General features: G+C 50.8%; 1 protein-coding gene across 13 annotated transcripts in view; it reads left to right on the forward strand.

Annotated features, from left to right (window-relative positions):
- tcf4 (transcription factor 4) overlaps positions 1-20,000 on the forward strand; it is a 430,881-nt gene that overhangs the window by 338,212 nt on the left and 72,669 nt on the right. For 11 of the 13 annotated variants that reach the window (XM_036976636.1, XM_036976641.1, XM_036976638.1 and 8 more), the window contains 2 exons: positions 1,070-1,149; positions 7,686-7,889. In XM_036976636.1, the coding sequence (XP_036832531.1) occupies positions 1,070-1,149; positions 7,686-7,889 (284 nt within the window). The remainder of the gene's footprint in view (positions 1-1,069; positions 1,150-7,685; positions 7,890-20,000) is intronic. The other 2 variants (XM_036976640.1, XM_036976637.1) reach the window with 1 other exon arrangement.

Consider the following 20,000-nt stretch of genomic DNA (forward strand, 5'->3'; position numbering starts at 1 on the left):
GTTCCCTACCTGCTCTCAGGCGCCCCAGCGACACCCACAATATCCTCTCTTTTAGGAATAATGTTTCACACACACACACACACACACACACACACACACACACACACACACACAACCTCCCCCAGTTAATGATCGCAGGTTGTGTTTAGGTCAGGGACAACCAGACAAAAGCTGCGTGAGAAGCAGAGGAAAGCCATGAATGAAGTCGGGACACAGACAGGAACAAGACAACAACAAAAAAAATACTCTGAGACAAGCATGTTTTTAGCATACCGTCACAAATAGCTAATTTATACCAAAATGCTCCAGGGTTTACTGGTTTAATGTTGGATAGCATGCCCTCAGCATGCCCTCATTATTACCAAGGACCAATTGAGTGTTGCTCTAATGTTGACAGTACTCAACTGTTCAGCTATCTTGAATTTTGATGTCCAGCTACCTTTGAATTCAACTGTACTCTTTGTGTTCAGGGCTGTTTTTCAGGGCGGTATCAGAGACTATATGAATCGTATTGGGATACTGAAAAAATGGGATAGTTTCTAGTCCCATGTCCGTCCTGTGCTCACTCTGTCCTCATCTCCTCGTCTCCTTATTTTCTCATGTCCTCATTGTGTCTCCTTGTCTCCTCGTCTCCTTGTCTCTTCATGTCCTTGTCTCCTTCTCCTCATGTCCTCATCTTCTTGTCTCCTTGGCTCCTCATGTAATTGTCTCCTTGACTCCTTGTCTCTTGATCTCCTTGACTCCTCATGTCCTCATCTCATTGTCTCCTCATATCTTCATCGTCTTGTCTCGTCATTTCCTTCTCTCCTTGTCTCCTCATGTCCTCATCGTCTTGCCTCCTTTTCTCCTCATCACCTTCTCTTATTGGCTCCTCATGTCCTTGTCTCCTCATGTCCTCATCTCCTTGTCTCCTCATGTCCTCATCTCCTCGTGTCCTCATGTCCTTGCCTCCTCATCTCCTTGTCTCCTCATGTCATCATCTCCTTGTCTCCTCATGTCCTCATCTCTTTGTCTAATTTCGTCATCTCCTTGTCTCCTCATGTCTTCATCTCCTTGTGTCCTCTCCTAGCTGCTAGTTCTGCTATGTGGTCCAGGAACGGAGGACAAGGTCCTTCCTCCCCCAACTATGAGGCTCCTCTACACTCTCTGGTAAGACTACATAAGATCTTCATAAGACATTCGTAACACATTCATAATGCTGCCTATGACAACAATGCAACCTCTTACCCCCTGACCCCTTTCCTTCCCCCTTGCAGCAGAGTCCTATCGATATCATAATTAACCAATAAGGCACGAGGGGGTGTGGTATATGGCCAATACACCACGGCTAAGGGCTGTTCTTATGTTTTTATTTTATTTTATTTTTTTATTTTTTTATTTTACCTTTATTTAACCAGGCAAGTCAGTTAAGAACAAATTCTTATTTTCAATGACGGCCTGGGAACAGTGGGTTAACTGCCTGTTCAAGGGCAGAACGACAGATTTGTACCTTGTCAGCTCGGGGGTTTGAACTCGCAACCTTCCGGTTACTAGTCCAACGCTCTAACCACTAGGCTACCCTGCCGGCTGTTCTTATGTTGCGGAGTGCCTGGACACAGCCCTTAGCCGTGGTATATTGGCCATATACCACAAACCCCCGAGGTGCCTTATTGCTATTATAAACTGGTTACCAACGTAATTAGAGCAGTAAAAATACATGCTTTGTCATACCCGTGGTATACGGTCTTATATACCACTGCTGTCAGCCAATCAGCATTCAGGGCTCGAACCACCCAGTTTATAATAACACATTCATAACAGAATTAAGTCGCAAGAATTTGATTAAGGATCAGTCAATACATATGGATGGTGCTGGAATGTACAGCGGCCATTTTCCAGGCTCCAAGTCTGCTATTTGGTGTGTTTTCTTTGTGCGTTGATCTTAACTTCTTTTGTATACGATGTTTCCTACGACCGCAAAAAAAAAAGAGATTCCTGGACATCAGAACAGGGATCACTAACCTCGATTTGGATGAAGAGTTCTACTTCAACGAGTCGGCGACGCTAGGACGTACTGCTCACCCAGGACAAGGCCCTAATCTCGGACACTCAGAAGAGAAAGAGACAACAATGTAGAGGCCAGCGTGGCACCCTGATGAAACTATGGAGACGAGTAAATAACCTTCTGTTCTATTGGAACAAATCACTGGAGAACAAACTGGATGCGCTCCGTTCGAGACTATCCTACCGACGGGACCTGAAGACCTGTCATTTCCTGTTTTTCTCAGACACTTGGACGTGGATAATATTCTAAACTCGGCAACAACAAAAAAAACATTCCCTTTTTCAGGACCTCGTCTTTCAAAGATAATTCATAAAAATCTAAATAACTTCACAGATCTTCATTGTGAAGGGTTTAAACACTGTTTCCCAGGCTTGTTCAATGAACCATAAACAATTAATGAACATGCACCTGTGGAACGGTCGTTAAGACACTAACAGCTTTTATTGCCTAACAGGCAATTAAGGTCATAGTTATGCAAAGTTAGGACACTAAAGAGGCCTTTCTACTGACTCTGAAAAACACCAAAAGAAAGATGCCCAGGGTTCGTGCTCATCTGCGTGATCGTGCCTTAGGCTTGCTGCAAGGAGGCATGAGGACCGCAGATGTGGCCAGGGCAATACATTGAAATGTGAGATGCCTAAGACAGCGCTACCGGGAGACAGGATGGACAGCTGATCGTCCTCGCAGTGGCAGACAACGTATAACAACACCTGCACAGGATCGGTACATCTGAACATCACACCTGCGGGACATGCGGGACAGGTACAGGATGGCAACAACAACTGCCCAAGTTACACCAGGAACGCACAATCCACCCATCAGTGCTCAGACTGTCCGCAATAGGCTGAGAGAGGCTGGACTGAGGGCTTGTAGGCCTGTTGTAAGGCAGGTCCTCACCAGACATCACCGGCAACAACGTTGCCTATGGACACAAACCCACAGTCCCTGGACCAATCAGGATTGGCAAAAAGTGCTCTTCACTGACGAGTCGCGGTTTTGTCTCACCAGGGGTGATGGTCGGATTTGCGTTTATCGTCAAAGGAATGAGCGTTACACCGAGGCTTGTACTCTGGAGCGGGATCAATTTGGAGGTGGAGGGTCCGTCATGGTCTGGGGCGGTGTGTCACAGCATCATCGGACTGAGCTTGTTGTCATTGCAGGCAATCTCAACGCTGTGTGTTACAGGGAAGACATCCTCCTCCCTCATGTGGTACCCTTCCTGCAGGCTCATCTTGACATGACCCTCCAGCATGACAATGCCACCAGCCATACTGCTCGTTCTGTGTGTGATTTCCTGCAAGACAGGAATGCCAATGTCCTGCGATTGCCAGCGAAGAGCCCGGATCTCAATCCCATTGAGCACGTCTGGGACCTGTTGGATCGGAGGATGACGGCTAGGGCCATTTCCCCCAGAAATGTCCGGGAACTTGCAGGTGCCTTGGTGGAAGAGTGGGTTAACATCTCACAGCAAGAACTGGCAAATCTGGTGCAGTCCATGAGGAGGAGATGCACTGCAGTACTTCATGCAGCTGGTGGCCACACCAGATACTAACTGTTACTTTTGATTTTAACCCCCCCGCCCCCCACACACACACACTTTGTTCAGGGACACATTATTGCATTTCTGTTAGTCACATGTCTGTGGAAGTTGTTCAGTTTACGTCTAAGTTGTTGAATCTTGTTATGTTCTTCAAATATTTACAAATGTTAAGTTTTCTGAAAATAAACCCAGTTGACAGTGAGAGGACGTTTCTTTATTTGCTGAGTTCAGATGTTTTTTTCTATGCATCTGCAAGACAGTATGGCAGCGTCAGATCAAGGGGGGAGGTGTGCGTCTCTATTAACAACAGCTATTGCGTGATCTCTGATATTAAGGAAGTCTTGAGGTTTTGCTCACCTGAGTTAGAATACCTCATGATAAGCTGCAAACTCAACTCTGGAATTGAAGCCAGTTCCACTGCTAATTGTCATTGTTGCCCTCTAATCAGGGGCTGATTTAGACCTGGGACACCAGGTGAGTGATTCCCCTCTAATCAGGGGCTGATTTAGACCTGGGACACCAGGTGGGTGATTCCCCTCTAATCAGGGACTGATTTAGACCTGGGACACCAGGTGGGTGATTCCCCTCTAATCAGGGACTGATTTAGACCTGGGACGCCAGGTGGGTGATTCCCCTCTAATCAGGGGCTGATTTAGACCTGGGAGACCAGGTGGGTGATTCCCCTGTAATCAGGGACTGATTTAGACCTGGGACACCAGGTGGGTGATTCCCCTCTAATCAGGGACTGATTTAGACCTGGGACACCAGGTGGGTGATTCCCCTCTAATCAGGGGCTGATTTAGACCTGGGAGACCAGGTGGGTGATTCTCCTCTAATCAGGGGCTGATTTAGACCTGGGACACCAGGTGGGTGATTCCCCTCTAATCAGGGACTGATTTAGACCTGGGAGACCAGGTGGGTGATTCCCCTCTAATCAGGGGCTGATTTAGACCTGGGACACCAGGTGGGTGACAATTAATTATCAGGTAGAACAGAAAGCCAGCAGGTTCCGGACCTTATAGGGTATCCCCTGCTGTAGACCATACTATTTACCCAGATATTTTTCATCTATATTTTTTGTAGCTGTCTATTTACCATCACAAACCGATGCTGGCACTAAGACCGCACCCAGCGAGCTGTATAAAGCCATAAGCAAACAATAATTGTATTTAACCTTTATTTAACTAGGCAAGTCAGTTAAGAACAAATACTTATTTTACAATGATGGCCTACCCCGGCCAAACCCGTAACCCGGACGACGCTGGGCGAATCCTATGGGCCTACAGATCACGGCCGGTTGTGATACAGCCCGGGATCGAACCTGGGTCTGTGGTGATGCCTCTGGCACTGCGCCACTCGGTCCCAAAAATGCTCATCCAGAGGCAGCGCTCCTAGTGGCCAGTGATTTAAATGCAGGAAAAATTAAATCCATCTAACCTAATATCTACCAGCATGTCACCTGTGCATCTAGAGGCGAAATAACTCTAGATCACCTTTACTCCACACACAAAGACGCATACAAAGCTCACCCTCAAATATGTCCATAACTCTATCCTCCTGATTCCTGCTAACAAGCAAAATCTCAAACAGGAAGTACCAGTGACTCGCTCAATGCGGAAGTGGTCTGATGAAGCGGATGCTACACTACAGGACTGTTTCGCTAGCACAGACTGGAATATGTTCCGGGATTCATCCGATGGCATTGAGGTGTTTACCACATCAGTTTGGCTTCATTAATAAGTGCATTGACAACGTCGTCCCCATAGTGACCGTACGCACATACCCCAACCAGAAGCCATGGATTACAGGCAACATCCACACTGAGCTAAGAGCTACAGCTGCCGCTTTCAAGGATAGGGACACTAATCCGGACGCTTATAGGAAATCCCGCTACGCCCTTCAATGAACCATCAAACAGGCAAAGCATCAATACAGGACTAAGATCGAATCCTACTACACCGGCTCTGATGCTCATCAGATGTGGCAGGGCTTGAAAACTATCACGGAAACCCAGCCGCGAGCTGCCTAGTGACGCGAGCCTGCCAGACGAGTGAAAATTCCTTCTATGCATGAGAGCACCAGATGTTCCTGACGACTGTGTGATCCTTTTCTCTCCAGACGGATTACCAGGACGCATACTCAGCTCAGTGCATACGCTGACCAGCTGGAAAGTCTTCACTGACATTTTCAACCTCTGACACAGTCTGTATGTTGTATTTGTATTCATTAGGGATCCCCATTAGTTGCTGCCATGAAATGCTTTGCTAGGCTGGTCATGGCTCACATCAACACCATCATCCCAGACACCCTGGACCCACGTCAATTCGCATTCCGCCCCAACAGATCCACAGATGACGCAATCTCTATTGCACTCCGCACTGCCCTTTCCCACCTGGACAAAAGCAACACCTATGTGATGTTCATTGACTACAGCTCAGCATTCAACACCATAGTGCCCTCAAAGCTCATCACTAAGCTAAGGACCCTGGGACTGAACACCTCCCTCTGCATCTGGATCCTGGACTTCCTGATGGGATGCCCCCAGGTGGTAAGGGTAGGCAACAACACATCTGCCACGCTGATCCTCAACACTGGGACCCCTCGGGTGTGTGCTTAGTCCCCTCCTGTACTCCCTGTTCATCCACGACTGTGTGGCCAAACACGACTCCAACACCATCATTGAGTTGGCCGACGACACAACGGTGGAAGGCCTGATCACAGATGATCACAGATGATGATGAGACTGCCTAGAAGTGGTGCCAGACAACAAACTGTCCCTCAACGTGATCAAGACAAAGGAGCTGATTATGAACTACAGGAAACGGAGGGCCGAACAACGCCTCTTCCCCCTCAGGAGACTCAAAAGATTTGGCATGGGCCCTCAGATCCTCAAAAAGTTCTACAGCTGCACCGTTGAAAGCACGATGACTCTCTGCATCACTTTTTGGTACGGAAACTTGTCCTTGGAGATCCTTTTTATGTCTCTATTTTGGTTTGGTCAGGGCGTGAGTTGGGGTGGGCATTTCAATGTTTTGTTTTTCTATGATTTTCTATCTCTATGTTTTGGCCGGGTATAGTTCTCAATCAGGGACAGCTGTCTATCGTTGTCTCTGATTGGGAACCATACTTAGGTAGCCTTTTGCCCACCTGTGTTTGTGGGAAGTTGACTTTCTTTATGGCACTTAACCTTAAGCTTCACGGTTTTGTTTTGTAGTGTGTATTGTTTTGTTCGGCAACTTTTTCTTATTTTTTTTTTTTTTTTAACCTTTATTTAACGAGGCAAGTCAGTTAAGAACAAATTCTTATTTTCAATGACGGCCTAGGAACAGTGGGTTAACTGCCTGTTCAAGGGCAGAACGACAGATTTTGTACCTTGTCAGCTCGGGGATTTGAACTTGCAACCTTTCGGTTACTAGTCCAATGCTCTAACCACTAGGCTACACTGCCGCCCCAATTAAAGAACATGTACGCTCACCACGCTGCACCTTGGTCCGCTCCTTTCATCAGCCGTGACACAACAGCTTGGCATCCGACCACATGGCGCTAGAGAGGGAGTGAGGACGGACCTCACTGGGGCTGAACTCCCTGTCATCCAGGACCTCTATACCAGGCGGTGTCAGAGGAAGGCCCTAAACATTGTTAAATCTTAGACTGTTCTCTCTGCTACCAACGGGATCCTGAAAGACAGGACCCTGAACAGCTTCTACCTACAAGCCATAAGACTTCTAAATAGTTAGTTAAATAGTTAGGTAAATAGTTAGGTAAATAGATAGTTAAATAGTTAGGTAAATAGTTAGGTAAATAGTTAGTTAGATAGTTAGGTAAATAGTTAGTTAAATAGTTAGGTAAATAGTTAGGTAAATAGTTAGTTAAATAGTTAGGTAAATAGTTAGTTAAATAGTTAGTTAGATAGTTAGGTAAATAGTTAGTTAAATAGTTAGGTAAATAGTTAGTTAAATAGTTAGTTAGATAGTTAGGTAAATAGTTAGTTAGATAGTTAGGTAAATAGTTAGGTAAATAAGCACTTCATAAGCACTTAATCTCCAACATGACCCCTGACCTCTAACCTCTGAGCCCTTCTCTCCCCCCCTCCCCCTGCAGCAGAGTCGTATCGAGGACCGCCTGGAGCGCCTGGACGATGCCATCCACGTCCTGCGGAGTCACGCGGTCGGCCCCTCCACGGGCATGCCCGGCGGGCACCAAGACATGCACAGCCTCATCGGAGCAGCGCACAACGGGGCCATGGGAGGACTGGGCACTGGGTACGGCACGGGACTACTCTCTGCCAACCGCCACTCAATCATGGTAGGAACCGTCTTCTATAACTGAAAAGATGTCCTCAATTCTGTAATTCTCCCCAGTGTTGTATCGAGACGCACACAAAACAATGTTTGGGGCAGAGCAAGAATCAACATCACACATATTCTAATGTTCTAGATAGATAGTGACATGATGAACAGGGGATAGAGAGTCGAAGTTGGAGAGGGGTGAGAGACAAGAGAGAGAGAGAGAATGGCCGGAGAGAAAGAGAGCGAGACAGTGTGACATAGAGAGAAGGGGGGGGGGGGGTCTGTATGAACCCAGTCAGCACCTCCTCTTTCTCCCGGCTGCAGACTGGAGCAGAGCTGGGCCTCAGGGTTGTCTTGACGATAACCTGAACTCAGGGTTGTCTTGACGATAACGGGACCTCAGGGTTGTCTTGACGATAACCACGTGTTAGTGGAGCAGGTCTTCTGGAATGTGCTACATGGTGATGCAATTGAAAAAAGAACCCCTCGTCTCCCCTTCACACACACACACACACACACACACACACACACACACACACACACACACACACACACACACACACACACACTGCTTCTAAAAGCAATGGTTTTCCTGCATATTTGTATCAACAGCTTTTTAAGATCTATTCCCTGCACACTTGTTACCAGGTTGGTACTGGGGTGTTACTGGGGGTGTTACCAGGGGTGTTACAGGGGGTGTTACCAGGGGTTTTACCGGGGGTGTTACTGAGGGTGTTACCGTGGGTGTTACGGTGGGTTTTACCGGGGGTGTTACGGTGGGTGTTACCGGGGGTGTTGAGGTGGGTGTTACCAGGGGTGTTACTGTGGGTGGTACCAGGGGTGTTACTGTGGGTGTTATACCGGGGATGTTACTGAGGGTGTTACCAGTGGTGTTACTGTGGGTGTTACCAGGGGTGTTACAGGTGGGTGTTACCGGGGGTGTTACTGTGGGTGTTACCAGGGGTGTTACTGTGGGTGTTACCAGGGGTGTTACAGGTGGGTGTTACCGGGGGTGTTACTGTGGGTGTTACCGGGGGTGTTACTGTGGGTGTTACCAGGGGTGTTACAGGTGGGTGTTACCGGGGGTGTTACTGTGGGTGTTACCAGGGGTGTTACTGTGGGTGTTACAGTGGGTGTTACCGGGGGTGTTATGGGGGGTGTTAACGGGGGTGTTACCGGGGGTGTTACTGAGGGTGTTACCATGGGTGTTACTGTGGGTGTTACCAGGGGTGTTACAGGGGGGTGTTACCAGGGGTGTTACCGGGGGTGTTACTGTGGGTGTTGCCGGGGGTGTTATGGGGGTGTTACTGTGGGTGTTACTGAGGGTGTTACCAGGGGTGTTACTGTGGGTGTTGCCAGGGGTGTTACAGGGGGGTGTTACCAGGGGTGTTACTGTGGGTGTTACCAGGGGTGTTACTGTGGGTGTTACCAGGGGTGTTACAGGTGGGTGTTACCGGGGGTGTTACTGTGGGTGTTACCGGGGGTGTTACTGTGGGTGTTACCAGGGGTGTTACAGGTGGGTGTTACCGGGGGTGTTACTGTGGGTGTTACCAGGGGTGTTACTGTGGGTGTTACTGTGGGTGTTACCGGGGGTGTTATGGGGGGTGTTAATGGGGGTGTTACCGGGGGTGTTACTGAGGGTGTTACCATGGGTGTTACTGTGGGTGTTACCAGGGGTGTTACAGGGGGGTGTTACCAGGGGTGTTACCGGGGGTGTTACTGTGGGTGTTGCCGGGGGTGTTATGGGGGTGTTACTGTGGGTGTTACTGAGGTTGTTACCAGGGGTGTTACTGTGGGTGTTACCAGGGGTGTTACTGTGGGTGTTACCAGGGGTGTTACTGTGGGATGTTACCAGGGGTGTTACTGTGGGTGTTACCAGGGGTGTTACAGGTGGGTGTTACCGGGGGTGTTACTGTGGGTGTTACCGGGGGTGTTACGGTGGGTGTTACCGGGGGTGTTACTGTGGGTGTTACCAGGGGTGTTACTGTGGGTGTTACCGGGGATGTTACTGAGGGTGTTACCGGGGGTGTTACTGTGGGTGTTACCGGGGATGTTACTGTGGGTGTTACCGGGGGCGTTACTGAGGGTGTTACCAGGGATGTTACTGTGGGTGTTACCAGGGGTGTTACTGTGGGTGTTACCGGGGGTGTTACTGAGGGTGCTACCGAGAGTGTGCTGTGGGTGTTCCCGGGAGTGTTACTGTGGGTGTTACCGGGGGTGTTTACTGTGGGTGTTACCAGGGGGTTTTACCAGGGGTGTTACCGGGGGTGTTACCGGGGGTGTTACTGTGGGTGTTACCAGGGGTGTTGCCAGGGGTGTTACTGTGGGTATTACCGGGGGTGTTACCAGGGGCGTTACCAGGAGTGTTACTGTGGGTGTTACCAGGGGCGTTACCAGGGGTGTTACTGTGTGTGTTGCAAGGGGTGTTACCGGGGGTGTTACTTGGGATGTTACCGGTGGTGTTACCAAGGGTGTTACCAGGGGTGTTACTGTGGATGTTACTGAGGGTGTTACCGGGGGTGTTACTGGGCATGTTACCGAGGATGTTACTGGGGTGTTCCCGGGGGTGTTACTGTTGATGTTACCGAGGGTGTTACCAGGGGTGTTACTGTGGATCTTACTGAGGGTGTTACCAGGGGTGTTACCAGGTGTGTTACCGGGGGTGTTACCAGGGGTGTTACCAGGTGTGTTACCGGGGGTGTTACCAGGGGTGTTACCAGGTGTGTTACCGGGGGTGTTACCAGGGGTGTTACCAGGGGTGTTACCAGGGGTGTTAGCGTGGGTGTTACTGGGATGTTACTGAGGTGCTTCTGGGGGCTGTTGCTGCTGCTGTGTCTCTCAGCAGCCCTGCCCTAGGCCACCTCGCATGGCCAACTGCAGCCAGACCACGACGAAATAAAGGAAATACCATTCACATGCTGTCAGAGCTACTTTCAGCTCTCAGACCACCTGCCCTATACCCCAGCCCTATACCCTGACCCTATACCCCAGCCCTATACCCCGACCCTATACCCCAGCCCTATACCCCAGCCCTATACCCCAGCCCTATACCCCAGCCCTATACCCCAGCCCTATACCCCAGCCCTATACCCCAGCCCTATACCCTAGCCCTATACCCCAGCCCTATACCCCAACCCTATACCCCAGCCCTATACCCCAGCCCTATACCCTGACCCTATACCCCAGCCCTATACCCCAGCCCTATACCCCAGCCCTATACCCCAGCCCTATACCCCAGCCCTATACCCTGACCCTATACCCCAGCCCTATACCCCAGCCCTATACCCCAGCCCTATACCCCAGCCCTATACCCCGGCCCTATACCCCGGCCCTATACCCTGACCCTATACCCCAGCCCTATACCCCGGCCCTATACCCTGACCCTATACCCCAGCCCTATACCCCAGCCCTATACCCCAGCCCTATACCCCAGCCCTATACCCCAGCCCTATACCCTGACCCTATACCCCAGCCCTATACCCCAGCCCTATACCCCAGCCCATTACCCCAGCCCTATACCCCAGCCCTATACCCTGACCCTATACCCCAGCCCTATACCCCAGCCCTATACCCTGACCCTATACCCCAGCCCTATACCCCAGCCCTATACCCCAGCCCTATACCGCAGCCCTATACCCCAGCCCTATACCACAGTCCTATACCCCAGCCCTATACCCCAGCCCTATACCGCAGCCCTATACCCCAGCCCTATACCACAGCCCTATACCCCAGCCCTATACCACAGCCCTATACCCCAGCCCTATACCCCAGCCCTATACCCCAGCCCTATACCGCAGCCCTATACCGCAGCCCTATACCGCAGCCCTATACCCCAGCCCTATACCCCAGCCCTATACCCCAGCCCTATACCCCAGCCCTATACCACAGCCCTATACCGCAGCCCTATACCGCAGCCCTATACCCCAGCCCTATACCCCAGCCCTATACCCCAGCCCTATACCACAGCCCTATACCCCAGCCCTATGCCCCAGCCCTATACCCCAGCCCTATACCACAGCCCTATACCACAGCCCTATACCCCATCCCTATACCCCAGCCCTATACCCTGACCCTATACCCCGACCCTATACCACAGCCCTATACCACAGCCCTATACCCCAGCCCTATACCCCAGCCCTATACCCTGACCCTATACCCCAACCCTATACCACAGCCCTATACCACAGCCCTATACCCCAGCCCTATACCCCAGCCCTATACCACAGCCCTATACCACAGCCCTATACCACAGCCCTATACCCCAGCCCTATACCACAGCCCTATACCCAAGCCCTATACCCCAGCCCTATACCCCAACCCTATACCCCAGCCCTATACCCCAACCCTATACCACAGCCCTATACCACAGCCCTATACCCCAGCCCTATACCCCAGCCCTATACCACAGCCCTATACCACAGCCCTATACCACAGCCCTATACCCCAGCCCTATACCACAGCCCTATACCCAAGCCCTATACCCCAGCCCTATACCCCAACCCTATACCCCAGCCCTATACCCCAACCCTATACCACAGCCCCATGCCACAGCCCTTTATCCCTAGCCCTATACCCCAACCCTATAGCACAGCCCCATGCCACAGCCCTATATCCCTAGCCCTATACCCCAACCCTACACCACAGCCCTATACCCCAACCCTATACCATAGCCCTACCCCAGCCCTACCCCAACCCTATACTCTAGCCCTATACCCCAACCCTATACCACAGCCCTACACCACAGCCCTACCCCAACCCTATACCCCAGCCCTATACCCTAGCCCTATACCCCAGCCCTATACCCTAGCCCTATTCCCCAGCCCTATACCCCAGCCCTATTCCCCAGACCTACCCCAGCCCTACCCAGCCCTACCCCAGCCCTATACCACAGCCCTATACCCTAGCCATATACCCCAGCCCTATACCACAGCCCTATACCCTAGCCATATACCCCAACCCTATACCACAGCCCTACCCCAGCCCTATACCCCAACCCCATGCCGCAGCCCTACCCCAGCCCTATACCCCAGCCCTATACCACAGCCCCATGCCACAGCCCTACCCCAGCCCTATACCCCAGCCCTACACCACAGCCCTATACCCCAGCCCTATACCCCAACCCCATGCCACAGCCCTATACCACAGCCCTATACCCCAGCCCTATACCCCAACCCCATGCCACAGCCCTACCCCAGCCCTACCTCAGCCCTTTATCCAAGCCCGATACCAAAGCCCTACCCCAGCCCTGGCTGTAGGGCGTACAGCCAAGCCTCTGACCCCTTTATATATTCCACACAAGGAGTTTAGGGGGCGGGGGGGACTCACTTGAAAACATCAAGGAGGATGCTGGTAATGTTTTCCATATTGAGGGTGGTTGGGGGTTTTTTCAACTTGAAACAAGCTATAAAGGCTGAGGCAGCTGTGGTGCATAAAGGAGAGGACGGAGGGAGGGGGAGAGAGAGAGGACGGAGGGAGGTGGAGAGAGAGAGGACGGAGGGAGGGGGAGAGAGAGGGAAGGAGGGAGAGAGAGAGAGGATGGAGGGAGAGAGAGAGGGGGAGGGAAGGAGGGAGAGAGAGGGGGGGAAGGAGGGAGAGAGGGGGAGGGAGGGAAGGAGGGAGAGAGAGAGAGAGGGAGGGAAGGAGGGAGAGAGAGAGGGAGGGAAGGAGGGAGAGAGAGAGGGGGAGGGAAGGAGGGAGAGAGAGAGGGAGGGAAGGAGGGAGAGAGAGGGAGGGAAAGAGAGAGAGGGAGGGAAGGAGGGAGAGAGGGGGAGGGAGGGAAGGAGGGAGAGAGAGAGGGAGGGAAGGAGGGAGAGAGAGAGGGAGGGAAGGAGGGAGAGAGAGAAGGAGGGAAGGAGGGAGAGAGAGAGGGAGGGAAGGAGGGAGAGAGAGAAGGAGGGAAGGAGGGAGAGAGAGAGGGGGAGGGAAGGAGGGAGAGAGAGATAGACACACAGAGAGAGAGAGGGAGAGCGAGAGACACACACTCTCTCTCTCTCTCCCTCTCTCTCTGTCACTCTCTCCCTCTCTGTCTCTCTCTCTCCCTCTGTCTCTCTCTCTCTGTCACTCTCTCCCTCACTCTCTCTCTCTCTATCCCTCTCTCCCTCTCTCTGTCTTCTTCCTGCTCTGCTCAATGTGTTTCCACTCTGTTCTGCACCTCCTTCTCTCCCTCTTTTTCTCTCTCGTTCTCTCTGCCCCTCCTTCCCTCCCTCTCTCTCTCCCCCTCCATCCGTCCTCTCTTTCCATTACTGCCATACTTTAGTAACAGTCACACTGACACAAAAGGCACTTATACACTTATTTGTACATATAAACAACTCACAGTTGTGCTAACATACAACAACCAAACTGGCAGCATCTACTCCAAAAACACAAAGGTGTGAGAGAGAGAGAGAGAGAGAGAGAGAGACAGAGAGAGACAGAGAGAGAGAGAGAGACAGAGAGAGAGAGAGAGAGAGAGACAGAGAGAGAGAGAGAGACAGAGAGAGAGAGAGAGAGAGAGAGAGAGACAGAGAGAGAGAGAGAGAGACAGAGAGAGAGAGACAGAGAGAGAGAGAGAGAGAGAGAGAGACAGAGAGAGAGAGAGAGAGAGACAGAGAGAGAGAGAGAGAGAGACAGAGAGAGAGAGAGAGAGAGAGAGAGACAGAGAGAGAGAGAGAGAGAGAGAGACAGAGAGAGAGAGAGAGAGACAGAGAGAGAGAGAGAGAGAGAGAGAGACAGAGAGAGAGAGAGACAGAGACAGAGAGACAGAGAGAGAGAGAGAGAGACAGAGAGAGAGAGAGAGAGACAGAGAGAGAGAGAGACAGAGACAGAGACAGAGACAGAGACAGAGGAGTAAGGATGGAGAGCACCTGTGGCCAAGGCAGAGCTTGGAGAGAGGGGAGAGATGGGAGAGAAATGAGAGAGGGGAGAGAGGGAGAGAGAGGAGAGAGAGGAGAGAGAGGAGAGAAAGGAGAGAGAGGAGAGAGAGGTGAGAGAAAGGAGAGAGGAGAGAGAGGGGAGATAAAGGAGAGAGGGGAGAGAAAGGAGAGAGGGGAGAGAAAGGAGAGAGAGGAGAGAGAGAGAGAGGAGAGAGAGAGGGGAGAGAAAGGAGAGAGTGGAGAGAGGAGGGAGAGGGGAGAGAAAGGAGAGGGAGAGAGAGGAGATGGAGAGAGAGGAGAGATGAGAGAGAGGTGAGAGAAATGAGAGAGGGGAGAGAGAGGAGAGAGAGGAGAGAGAGGAGAGAGAACGGAAAGAGGGGGGAGAGAGGAGAGAGAGGAGAGAGAACGGAGAGAGGGGGGAGAGAAAGGAGAGAAAGGAGAGAGAAGAGAGAGAAAGAAGAGAGGGGGGAGAGAAAGGAGAGAGAGGAGAGAAAGGAGAGAAAGGAGAGAGAGGAGAGAAAGGAGAGAAAGGAGAGTGTTGTGGTCTGACTTACTGCAGAGTGATTACCTTCTTCTCACGTACATCCAGCCAGCTGTGCTGTCATTGTACTGTGTCGACTGGAGTACACTACTCCCCTCTGTACTCCACCTGGGGATCTGTCAACTTCTTCAGGGCTCCCGACTGGCGCAGTGGTCTAAGGCACTGCATCTCAGTGCTAGAAGCGTCACTACAGACCCTGGTTCAATTCCAGGCTGACTCTCAACCAGTACCATAGGGCGGCGCACAATTGGCCCAGCGTCATCCGGGTTTAGCCGTGGTAGGCCGTCATTCTAAATAAATAAAAATTATTAACTGACTTGCCAAATTAAAATGCAAAAAAATTATATCACACATAGCAAACACAGTAGAGAGGAGGAGAGAGGACCCAAGTATCTATCGAAACAGATTGGCTTCTCTATCACTCAATCAACTCCTTGTCTCCTTGTCTCCTTCTCTCGCTCTATACTGTAGTCCCGGTCCTGTGCCTGCTAGCGTGGGAGAGAGAACCCTGCCATGTCCTCTCAGCACCCACAAGACCAGGATGTTTGTTAGTGTTTCCTCCAGAGAAAGAGAGGTGGTGGTGGTGGCTGTGGTGTGGCAGCCATGTTGGTTTTCCACAGCTAATGAGGTTGTTTTCTTTTACTAAATAATCTGAGGCCTGTTGCCCTGAGTAAATACAGACGGGCATGGTGGAGGGTAGCCGTGACTGGGGTCCTACCTATTGAGTAAATACAGACGGGCATGGTGGAGGGTAGCCGTGACTGGGGTCCTACCTATTGAGTAAATACAGACGGGCATGGTGGAGGGTAGCCGTGACTGGGGTCCTACCTATTGAGTAAATACAGACGGGCATGGTGGAGGGTAGCCGTGACTGGGGTCCTACCTATTGAGTAAATACAGACGGGCATGGTGGAGGGTAGCCGTGACTGGGGTCCTACCTATTGAGTAAATACAGACGGGCATGGTGGAGGGTAGCCGTGACTGGGGTCCTACCTATTGAGTAAATACAGACGGGCATGGTGGAGGGTAGCCGTGACTGGGGTCCTACCTATTGAGTAAATACAGACGGGCATGGTGGAGGGTAGCCGTGACTGGGGTCCTACCTATTGAGTAAATACAGACAGGCATGGTGGAGGGTAGCCGTGACTGGGGTCCTACCTATTGAGTAAATACAGACGGGCATGGTGGAGGGTAGCCGTGACTGGGGTCCTACCTATTGAGTAAATACAGACGGGCATGGTGGAGGGTAGCCGTGACTGGGGTCCTACCTATTGAGTAAATACAGACGGGCATGGTGGAGGGTAGCCGTGACTGGGGTCCTACCTATTGAGTAAATACAGACGGGCATGGTGGAGGGTAGCCGTGACTGGGGTCCTACCTATTGAGTAAATACAGACAGGCATGGTGGAGGGTAGCCGTGACTGGGGTCCTACCTATTGAGTAAATACAGACAGGCATGGTGGAGGGTAGCCGTGACTGGGGTCCTACCTATTGAGTAAATACAGACGGGCATGGTGGAGGGTAGCCGTGACTGGGGTCCTACCTATTGAGTAAATACAGACGGGCATGGTGGAGGGTAGCCGTGACTGGGGTCCTACCTATTGAGTAAATACAGACGGGCATGGTGGAGGGTAGCCGTGACTGGGGTCCTACCTATTGAGTAAATACAGACGGGCATGGAGGAGGGTAGCCGTGACTGGGGTCCTACCTATTGAGTAAATACAGACGGGCATGGTGGAGGGTAGCCGTGACTGGGGTCCTACCTATTGAGTAAATACAGACGGGCATGGAGGAGGGTAGCCGTGACTGAGGTCCTACCTATTGAGTAAATACAGACGGGCATGGTGGAGGGTAGCCGTGACTGGGGTCCTACCTATTGAGTAAATACAGACGGGCATGGTGGAGGGTAGCCGTGACTGGGGTCCTACCTATTGAGTAAATACAGACGGGCATGGTGGAGGGTAGCCGTGACTGGGGTCCTACCTATTGAGTAAATACAGACGGGCATGGTGGAGGGTAGCCGTGACTGGGGTCCTACCTATTGAGTAAATACAGACGGGCATGGTGGAGGGTAGCCGTGACTGGGGTCCTACCTATTGAGTAAATACAGACGGGCATGGTGGAGGGTAGCCGTGACTGGGGTCCTACCTATTGAGTAAATACAGACGGGCATGGTGGAGGGTAGCCGTGACTGGGGTCCTACCTATTGAGTAAATACAGACGGGCATGGTGGAGGGTAGCCGTGACTGGGGTCCTACCTATTGAGTAAATACAGACGGGCATGGTGGAGGGTAGCCGTGACTGGGGTCCTACCTATTGAGTAAATACAGACGGGCATGGTGGAGGGTAGCCGTGACTGGGGTCCTACCTATTGAGTAAATACAGACAGGCATGGTGGAGGGTAGCCGTGACTGGGGTCCTACCTATTGAGTAAATACAGACAGGCATGGTGGAGGGTAGCCGTGACTGGGGTCCTACCTATTGAGTAAATACAGACGGGCATGGTGGAGGGTAGCCGTGACTGGGGTCCTACCTATTGAGTAAATACAGACGGGCATGGTGGAGGGTAGCCGTGACTGGGGTCCTACCTATTGAGTAAATACAGACGGGCATGGAGGAGGGTAGCCGTGACTGGGGTCCTACCTATTGAGTAAATACAGACGGGCATGGTGGAGGGTAGCCGTGACTGGGGTCCTACCTATTGAGTAAATACAGACGGGCATGGTGGAGGGTAGCCGTGACTGGGGTCCTACCTATTGAGTAAATACAGACGGGCATGGTGGAGGGTAGCCGTGACTGGGGTCCTACCTATTGAGTAAATACAGACGGGCATGGTGGAGGGTAGCCGTGACTGGGGTCCTACCTATTGAGTAAATACAGACGGGCATGGTGGAGGGTAGCCGTGACTGGGGTCCTGTATATTGGGTAAATGGGGGTCCTGGTGGGGTCTGAGAACTGCTACCATGGGATAGTCTCTGAGTACTGCTACCATGGGATAGTCTCTGAGTACTGCTAACATGGGATAGTCTCTGAGTACTGCTACCATTGGATAGTCTCTGAGTACTGCTACCATGGGACAGTCTCTGAGTACTGCTACCATGGGACAGTCTCTGAGTACTGCTACCATGGGATAGTCTCTGAGTACTGCTACCATGGGATAGTCTCTGAGTACTGCTACCATGGGATAGTATCTGAGTACTGCTACCATGGGATAGTATCTGAGTACTGCTACCATGGGATAGTCTGTGAATACTGCTACCATGGGACAGTCTCTGAGTACTGCTACCATGAGGCAGTATCTGAGTACTGCGACCATGGGATAGTCTGTGATTACTGCTACCATGGGATAGTCTGTGAATACTGCTACCATGGGATAGTATCTGAGTACTGCTACAATGGGACAGTCTCTGAGTACTGCTACCATGGGATAGTCTGTGAGTACTGCTACCATGGGACAGTCTCTGAGTACTGCTACCATGGGATAGTCTCTGAGTACTGCGACTATGGGATAGTCTGTGAGTACTGCTACCATGGGATAGTCTGTGAATACTGCTACCATGTGATAGTCTCTGAGTACTGCTACCATGGGATAGTCTCTGAGTACTGCTACCATGGGATAGTCTATGAATACTGCTACCATATGATAGTCTCTGAGCACTGCTACCATGGGATAGTCTGTGAGTACTGCTCCCTGGTCTGAGGGATTAAATTATGGATTTATGTATTTACCCAACATCTGCCCGCTCCCTCTGAAATCAACATATTAATGAAAGACCACATTGAGCTTATTTAGTAGATGTTCAAGTGGGAACAGAATGGTATAAAAACATGAAGCGTTTCAACCGTAGCCTGAAGAAGAAAAATAAAGGATTTCACATGAATGAGTGTTGAGCTCTTGTTGCTGTAGGTCAGGGTACATGTTGTACTACTGATGTCTATTCCCTGGCTCTCAGTGATCACCGACTCTAGTATACTCCACTCTAGTCTACTCTACTCTGCTCTAGTCTACTATACTCTAGTCTGCTCTAGTCTAGTCTACTCTACTCTGCTCTAGTCTACTATACTCTAGTCTGCTCTAGTCTAGTCTAGTCCACTCTACTCTAGTCTACTCTACTCCACTCTAGTATACTCTACTCTAGTCCACTCTACTCTAGTCTACTCTACTCTACTCTACTCTACTCTACTCTACTCTAGTCTACTCTAGTCTACTCTACTCTTGTCTACTCTACTCTAGTCTACTCTAGTCTACTCTACTCTACTCTAGTCCACTCTACTCTAGTCTACTCTACTCTAGTCTACTCTACTCTAGTCTACTCTACTCTGCTCTAGTCTACTCTACTCTACTCTAGTCTACTCTACTCTAGTCTACTCTACTCTACTCTGCTCTAGTCTACTCTAATCTACTCTAGTCTACTCTACTCTAGTCTACTCTACTCTAGTCTGCTCTAGTCTAGTCTACTCTACTCTACTCTGCTCTAGTCTACTCTACTCTAGTCCACTCTACTCTAGTCTACTCCACTCTAGTCTACTCTACTCTAGTCCACTCCACTCTAGTCCACTCTACTCTATTCTACTCTAGTCTACTCTACTCTAGTCTACTCTTCTTTACTCTAGTCTACTCTACTCTAGTCTAGTCTACTCTACCCAAGTCTAGTCTACTTTACTCTAGTCTACTCTACTTTACTCTAGTCTACTCTACTTTACTCTAGTCTACTCTACTTTACTCTAGTCT

Source organism: Oncorhynchus mykiss, chromosome 5 (genome assembly GCF_013265735.2).
Source record: "Oncorhynchus mykiss isolate Arlee chromosome 5, USDA_OmykA_1.1, whole genome shotgun sequence".
Classification (NCBI taxonomy): Eukaryota; Metazoa; Chordata; class Actinopteri; order Salmoniformes; family Salmonidae; genus Oncorhynchus; species Oncorhynchus mykiss.